The 9021-nt window shown below is 34.9% G+C and overlaps 1 protein-coding gene across 1 annotated transcript; it reads right to left on the bottom strand.

Annotated features, from left to right (window-relative positions):
• Positions 1-6210: 6210 nt before the first annotated feature.
• On the bottom strand, positions 6211-9021 carry LOC112717657 (serine/threonine-protein phosphatase 7 long form homolog). Its single transcript, XM_025769628.1, has 6 exons — positions 8999-9021; positions 7252-7259; positions 6838-7147; positions 6638-6714; positions 6379-6503; positions 6211-6291 (listed from the first exon to the last, which is right to left on the bottom strand). The coding sequence occupies exons 1-6, from the start codon at positions 9019-9021 to the stop codon at positions 6211-6213; spliced, it is 624 nt and encodes a 207-aa protein (XP_025625413.1).

Here is a 9021-nt window from a genome sequence, read left to right as displayed (position 1 = left end):
AGAGATGGTAGATCTGATGCACGTGTGACTACCCAATAATTGCAACTTGTTCCGTATTGTATGCATTTAGTATAGAATGTCGTCGGTTTTAATTCATACACTTTATAATTGACGCTCCTCTGAATGGTATACTCTTTAACTGCTGCGATCACAACTTCTCTGGAGTTAAACTCCATTCTGACGACGAATTTACCGTCTGCGACAATAGCAGAAACTGCACGAATGATAAAAACAAAATAATAATAATAGTAATAATAATGCCCAACCTTTATGCAGGAATGGACCAAATAAGGAAGATTTTAACCCCCAACAAAAAGGAATGGCATTTTTGGAGAATAACCCGCTTAAATAGACTAGATTGAAACTCTGTTGCATAACAAGAAATAGTAATAATAATAAAAATAAAAAATTATATGTATTGATATATTCAGAAAATTCTAGAATATGTATGACATCAAGATTCAAAGTATGCATAAATAATGGCTCTCTAGATAGATGTTTGATCTACTAGTGCATTAGGAACATCTGCTACATCTCTTTCAACTGATATATCATCTTCTTTCACATCTTTAGTTAGACCAATAACTTGATAATTACCTTCAAACTTTTCATCACTTTTGGTATTATAACCAATCTAGTTCAATTTCTTCGAACTCAACGTATAACTCGATAAATGAGGCTCGTGTTCTAGTTTGATGGTAGGTCGAAATATTCCTTGTATACCAGCTTCATCAGCCACATGCATTATTTGAAATTAAACAAAACTGCCAAATACGAACACAGGTAGCCTGTACAAAATATTTGTCACTCTCTTCAGGCCTTGATAATCTACAATCTGACAAAGTACACTCTTAAGTCCTTCATATATTATTGAAAAAGGAACAACAATAACACATGAATTCTCATACAAAAAACTCACTCCCTCATGTGTATCATGCAAAATCTGACCATTGAAATATATTCTTAAACTAACATAACTCTCCATTTTATACACTTATTACATTTACTTACAACTTATTTCACTCGAAAAATGCATAACAACTTCAACTGCTAAAGAACTAAGAATTCTAAGCTCTCTCAAAATTTAAAGACGAAGAACTTTGTATTGCTCATTTTCTACTCTACTCAAAGTGTTTCCAGCATAATACCAACATACTTTTTATAGTTAATTTTATATTTTTTATTCACACTAGTACTAATATTTTTATTTTTCTACCAAATGTCATCGTTTCGACAATTTTTAACGGTAAAATTCGTTTCAGCATAGAACGGCAAAACCGTTTTCTATTTTTTAAATTAAAAAAATATTATCCCATCACAAAGCAGCAAGGCGTTTTCAAATACCTATCACTTTTTAATTATTTACTTTTACACAAAACGGTAGTGCCATTTTTGTTTTAACCATTAAAAAATTTTAAGCATTGTTTCGTGTGTTCTGACAATTTTTTTTTCATAATAGTATTAAACTCACAAAAAAATATAAAAAATCACACATCTTCTTACCCTATTTAAAAAACTCAACCGAAATTTTTCAAGTTTTAGTTATTCAACTCAGGTTTTTTCATCAACTCTGCACACTATTTTGTTTGCACAGGGAGCAGAACCCACAATAATAGGGCTCATTATTTTAGATATGGCAGCCATATGTGTGTTATGCGTTGATATAGAATATGGGGGTGCTATACATGGATGTGGGATAGCTTTTGTTGAAACTTGGTGGAAGAAATCGGACCATCCAATTTCTGTGTAAAAAAAAATTGGATAACCAAATCGGATGGTCCGAGTTGTGAGGGAGGAAAAAAATTTGAATTTCAGGAGTGGCTACTCGGACCGTCCGATTAGTTTTTTTTTCTCAAAAATCAAATCGGACTGTCTGAATTTTATTAATAAATATTTTTTTTAATACGTTAAAGGTAATCGCTGGGTCCAAGTTGACTATAATATATTTTTTTGACATTATATAAGTGTAGGTAGCTCGTATTGGACTGATTATAGCAATTCAATTCACCGTCTTCTTCCCTCAGCACCTCCATCTATCTTTCTCTGTTTTTTCGAACGAAGGAAAATAATTTGAGTGTGAAGTTTATTCATGTGAGTGAGAAAAATGGATGATAGAGTCTTACTTAAAGTATATTATTTTGGTCAGATTTTGTTATAAATATTTGAAGGAGTGAAATTTATTTGTGAAAATCTGTTAGATATTGTTATTCCGTTCACAATCTCATTCGAAGAACTAAAATGTGTGATTTGTGAGAAGATAGAATCTGGGTTATCTAGGAGAATATCATGTATTTTATACAGGTATCCCATACTGGTATTTGGTAGATTCGTTCAATTTCAAACGAAATATGTAACTAATGAAGCGAGCATGCATGAGATGTTTTCAATGTACATTGAAAATCGCGCTCAGATAACATTCATTGAGGTCTATGTTGAATTCGAACAGTCTAAAGTCGACCGAAATATTGAACGGGAAAATTACAACAGTGACAATGAGGAAGAGTTTGAAAACAATTACGAAGTTGTTGGTCCAGACGAAGACGAAGACCAAGGTGACGGCACTATGGCACCAAATTTGACTGACGTGGCAAATACACTCGCAAACAAACATTCGTTTGTGGAGCTATCTTTCATGCAAGTTTTAGACTTGGAAGCCATGCATGCTCCAGAATTTCCGGAGTATACAAATGCAGATACGTAATTGCCTATATGTATATACGAAGGGTTAGAATTTTATAATAATTTATATTGATCGATGTGATCAAATAGTTACGTGACATGTGATAATATACGTAGTTAGAATTTGTTTGTGTGTTTGTTTAGTTAATAATATTATTTGTAGTTAGTTATTGATTAAGTTAAATATTAATTAGTATTTATTAATTATTATTTATTTATGTGCTTATGCTTTTAATTAGTGTTTATTAATTATATTAAGATTGATATAGTGAGTATTGATTTACTTTTAATTGCACTTATTAAATATTTGTGTATTAAATATTTATGCTATGACTATTGTCGTGGCAGAAATTTCTGTTGTTGCAGATGGTGAATTTGTCGTGGGAATGAAATTCAGTTCCAAGGAAGCTGTTATTATGGCAATGAAAGATTATACTATCCAAAGAGTTGTAGACTATCGGGTATATGAGTCGGAGCCGCTGACATTTTATGCCAAGTGTACACAGTATGGGTTAGGTTGTGATTGGCTTATCAGGGTTAGTATGATCAGCAGAAAATACTATTGGATTATAAGGAGGTATAATGGTAGTCACACTTGCACCAGAGCAACCATTTCTCAAGATCATTCGAAGTTGGATTCGAACACAATTGCAGAAGCAATAAAGCCGTTGGTTGAGGATGACCTCTCGATAAAGGTGAAATTAATTATTGCAGAAGTGCAGTCGAAGTTCAATCACCATCAACTATCGGAAAGCATGGTTGGCTAAGCAAAAGTCAGTGAAAAAATATTTGGAGGTTGGGAAGCATCGTACGAATCTTTGCCTATATGGTTTGAGGCCATGTGTCATAAGAGTCATCAGCAGTTGTCCATTTTGAGAATATGCCTGCATATCAAGGCGATGACTTGGTTACTGATATCCGGGTGTTGCATTGAGTGTTCTGGAGTTATTACCCATGTATTAGAGCATTCAGACATTGTAAACCAGTTGTCCAAGTAGATGAGACTTACTTGTACGGAAAGTATAAGGGTTTTCTGTTGGTTGTAGTTTCAGAGGATGGTAACAATAATATCGTCCCAATTGCATTTGCTATTGTGGAAGGAGAGACTTCTGATGCGTGGTACTTTTTTTTGAGTAACCTGCGACAACATGTAGTGACTCGGAATGGTGTAGGACTGATCTCTGATCGACATAATTCCATCAATGCAGCTGTGGCCCGCAGTAACAGAGCTTGGTCACCTCCCAAAGCTTTCTACATGTTTTGCATCAAGCATATAGAGTCGAATTTTTTGAGAAAGTTCAAGGCACCGTACCTATAAAGACTTGTCATCAATATAGGTAACTTTGTGTAATTTGAAGTTCATTATTAACAGGGTACTGTTCAATTATTCTTAGTGGTATGTATCAACTCAGTCTTGAAGGGTGCACGCAATCTCTCCATCACTGCACTTGTCAAAACAACTTTCTACAGACTCAACGAGTAGTTCACTCGAAAAAGAGTCGAGGCGGAGGCTCGGATTAATGCCGGCCATATTTTTTCTGAGCTTGTGACCTCCAAATTACATGCGAATCAACTTGCATCAGGAAACATCCAGGTGAATTGCTTCGATAGGCAAAATGAGGTCTTTGAAGTGCATGAGATGACAAATGGAATGGAGTATGCCGTCGACTTTCGTCGACAACGATGTGACTGCGGTGAGTTTCAGGTGGACCAAATTTCTTGTCGACATGGGTTTGCATGTTGTGCAAATCAACGACTAGATTGGCTAGTGTATGTTCATGATGTGTATAAGATGGACCAAGTTCGACGGATTTACCGAGTCAGGTTTAGGCCACTGGGGAATCCTACTACATGGCCTGCTTACAACGGGCCTCGATTCGTACCGAATTCGTACCTGAGACAAGTTACCATAGGTTGTCCATGGATGACACGCTTCTTGAATGAGATGGACATGCGAATGTTACGTCTTCCTAGGCGTTGTAAGCAATGTGGGGCTGAGGGACACAATCGTAATAGATGCCGTCAGGCAGGTGGTGTAAGTGCCGGCAATAATGCTCAGTAGATTTATGTATTTTGCATTAAATCCAAGTAGTCTATGATATTTGCGACTCTATATAACTTATCCAAGGTATAAAGTATGTTATTTGAAACATTGTAACTGACATCAAACTACTATATGCCATCTGCGATAGAAAAGTACTCCATGATATGCATTGCAATAATACATAGAATATTTAAACGATACATAGAAAAGTACTGGATGACATACACATTAATAATACTAACTACACAAAAACTACTTTCTCCTTGCCCACTTTACGTCATCCACAAGATCCTTGCATTTCTTGGAGATTCTTTTGAACACAGACGGAGTGTATCGATTAGCGCTACGACGTGGCGGATCAACCCTGAAATTGTAGCCTTTGCCTGTTTCAGCTGGAGTTCATGCCTCACCTGTGTACAACTTAATTAATTGACTGAATAAGTTTATAATATAGTCAAATCAACACAAATACCATACATGAATATAATATAATCAATTGACCCAGCAAGTATATAATATAAACAAATCAACCATATATGAGTATAATATAATCAATTAAAGAATAAAGCAATAATAGGACATGTACCATCATCAACACCAGAAGCATCATTACGAGATTTTTCATCTTCGTCCATGTCTTCATCTTCATCCTCCTCGTCATCCTCGTCATTTGGGGTATCAACTAGATACTCATTCGTCTCTAGCTCAGCTGTCGTAGCATTTTCTTCAATTAGACCCATTGAAATATGACGAGGGTTTTGACTATTAAGAATTTCTCGACCACCGTCACTCCTACTAGAGTCACTAGATACCAACCCTCCAGAAGTAACCAAGGAAGTGCGGCATGGATGCATCGCGTCCAAGGAATACCTACCAGCCATGATATCAGGCTGATGGCTGTAATGTGATTGACCTGCATCTATAGCCATGAACCCAAGTAACTAGCTAAAAGAAGCTCCATCTCTCGAGTCAAGCTGTGGAGTACCCCAATACTGCTAACGTATTGGATATGATGTGATAAACAGTGTTTGAGGTATATATGGGTTTGAGGATTGCAGTTGTTCTTGTGTAGGTGGAGGTGGAGGTGGAGGTGAAGGTGGCCATAACTGTGGCTCCTGTTCTTCATTGTCATCAACCATAACTTGATTACCTTTATCATTCTCTTGACCCACACGATCCGACAAGTTCAAGTGGTTGCCATATCTTGCACGGTACCGGTACATGTAAATATCCAAGGGATGCTGTAGAGGCACGGGAAGCTCAGTAAGAACGTGATTATACCTGTTTGTCCACTGCATCACCTAAAATGAATGAGTCGTGGCCGTGGCCCAGTCAAGATTCGTAGGACCAGTCAGGACAATTCCATGTGCCTTGTCAAGATTCCATTCCTGATGAGGAACTCCTTGAACGAAACCAAACTGTCGCCTAAACCTATCGGTTGCATGCCACTCAATAATTTCAAAAGACACTAACGGCACCGTAGCGCTTCACACAACTGAATGCATATAGATGCCTGCAGAAATTATGTCCGGATCAAGGCGATCAACAGCATAAGCAAGCCACACAAACTGCAAAAAATAAAGGAAACAGATGATTACAACCCAAATAACATCAACACTAAACCCAAATCAAATACTTCTTTAATGACGACACACCTGGCCTTCCTGGAGATCATCCAAGGCCTTCCTAAAGTGCTCAAGCGTAAAATACCTAAAGCGTCGGTCTCTACGCTCCCAGTTATGCCACCTAATATGACTTAATTCATTAACATAATTGGATTCTAAATATGAAGATATGATGTAAGTGTAAGATAATGTTACCTGTTTGTAAGCGAAAAACAGCGAGGTTTCCGAGGAACCGGCACTAGATATGGGAGACGGATCCAAGCCTAGGTTAGCAGAAGTGTTAACGGACCATCGATTTCCTTACAATCAAAACGAGATGCCCTGCATAATGACCTGTACAGGAGTGCCAGGCATGCAGATCCCCAACTGTACTATCCGATACTGCCAAAATCACGAAGCAAAGGCAGGAACTTCTAGTGCACAGATGCCCCAGACTTGTCACCAAACAAGACTGTACCAAATAATAACATAATGTGGCATTTTACGTACCTCTGTATGCTGGTTTCGTCAACCAACTGTAATCGTTCTTTTAGATCTTGAAGCCACGTCAGTTTTATGCAGCTTGCTCTACAGTCTGACTTTCTTGGTGCAACTCCAAATTGCTGCAAACACTCCGTCTCTAAGACTTCAAAACTATTCATAGTCATCCCTGTTATTGGAAGACCGTCTGTTGGAAGACCAAGAATAACAGTAACATCTTTCAGTGTCACAGCACATTTACTAACAGGAAGGTGAAAGGTGTGTGTATCTGGATGCCACCTTTCGACTAGAGCATTTACCAGTGCTTTCTGACATTGAACTATTCCAATTTGAAAAACATGCAAGAAATCGGTAAACCGTAAATGTTCCTCAACCCTATCATTGTACTAATCCGGAGGGAGTGGGTGATCATATGTCAAATACCGTGAACTCTACAAAAACATATCAGATTATTAGTCAAATTATTAACAATTTCTAATTTACTACTAAAAGATGATAATTATCTAACTAGGACAACTAATTTATTAAACTCATGCTAAACTTTTTATTAATTAGCTAATTTAGTAATTACCATGTATAACTAACCTAACCTACTAATTAATTAACTATCATTATTAAATAATTTCCACAATTAACAAAATAAGACATAATAATTGAAATCACAAGTTATGATACATAATTTTACTAAATCCAATTCAAACAAATGATTTTACTTAATCCAATTTACTAAAGTCCCGAGTAATTAATTTAACTGCTAAATTTAATTGACAACCCTATAAATTATTTCAAAAGCTTTTTAAAATATAAAAAATTACGATATTATTATCATACACATTTTACTCATTTTGTTCCCAACTGAGCATTGAATTACATAATTATTTATTTATTTAGTCAATAACAATAAACTACCATACTACTAATAATAACTAATAAATAAATCCAATTCTTATTTAACCAATAAAATTTCACTTCATTAAACCCTCAATTACACTAACATATTTATATCAATTAAAAATCTAACAACAAACAAAAAATTACTACTGAAGCCAAAATATATTATATCTTACAATCTTACCTAATTTACTCAAAATTTTTCAAACCATTTCTAAAAATTATACAACTTAAACGTAATAATTAATTATAATTTCTAAAATTATTACAAAAAAATTCTATAACATATATTTTTACTAATCTATCACATTACATTAATTTAAATATTATCATTAATTAAAAAATTCACTAATCAACTATATATATATATACTTTTAATTATAAATTCCTAATAATCACAATTTCTTACCTTATATATTCCTAAATTTATTTTCTAACAATAATAATAATTTTATAACATATAATATTTACTTCATTTAAATATATATTCCTAAATTTTTAACAATAATAATAAATTTGAAATATAAAAAAATTTAAAAATTAAACTTATATAATTAGAGTGGTTGAGATAATGTATAATATAAAGTTTAGGATGTCAACATCTTTATATTTTTGTTTTTTTGGCATTGTAAATTTTTCCTTCAAATTTACATAAAGAAGAAGGGGTTCGGGAGGCTAAAGAAGAAGAAGAGAAGAAAGAAATTGCTAGTAGAATTCACTATGAAAAAGACCCGAAGAAAGTGAGTTGAGGTTCTAAGAAGTAAATTGGTATAAGGGGGCACCGCTCTCGAGAACAAGTATGTGACTGAGACCGCAAAATCAGACAATCCGAATTGTGCCATCTAATTGGACCGCCCAAGTTCCTCTAAATCTCTCCATCCAATTTCTTTATCTCTGACATAATATGCAGGTAAAACATCTATATTCTTCATAATACGATATCACCCGATCTTCTCTTCATATTAAAATAAAAAAAATGCAATAACAGATTAACAGCTCCGTTGGCACGTGTTATTGACAAAACAAAGACAAGATAAAGTTTAGACCGATACCTCTTTTAAAATATATTAAAGAAATAACCCAAAGGTCCTCACAAATTTCTCCTACTCGATTTCGTATACAAGTTGTTTGTGCTTTGTGGTATGTAGTCATGGCCCAAAATTTTACTTCCTTTGGTAATTGTCCGTTCAAAGTTGAGCAGATGAAGACAAAACTTTGAAAAGCGTACCTTTGTGATTCTAATTTCCAAACACGTGTGGGTGCTCATCCCCTTTCCCACCTCTCGTGTTGGTCAATAGCCAT

The sequence above is a fragment of the Arachis hypogaea genome, chromosome 10 (assembly GCF_003086295.3).
Source record: "Arachis hypogaea cultivar Tifrunner chromosome 10, arahy.Tifrunner.gnm2.J5K5, whole genome shotgun sequence".
Classification (NCBI taxonomy): Eukaryota; Viridiplantae; Streptophyta; class Magnoliopsida; order Fabales; family Fabaceae; genus Arachis; species Arachis hypogaea.
This window is presented reverse-complemented; position numbering and strand designations above follow the sequence as displayed.

Coding starts and splice junctions, on each gene's coding strand:
- LOC112717657 (XM_025769628.1), bottom strand. CDS start 9,021: ATGGCTATTGACCAACACGAGAG. Junction 6,504..6,637: donor TGATTGTAAGGAAATCGATG/GTCCGTTAACAC, acceptor CTTCATATTTAG/AATCCAATTATGTTAATGAA. Junction 6,292..6,378: donor ATGATCTCCAGGAAGGCCAG/GTGTGTCGTCAT, acceptor TATTTTTTGCAG/TTTGTGTGGCTTGCTTATGC.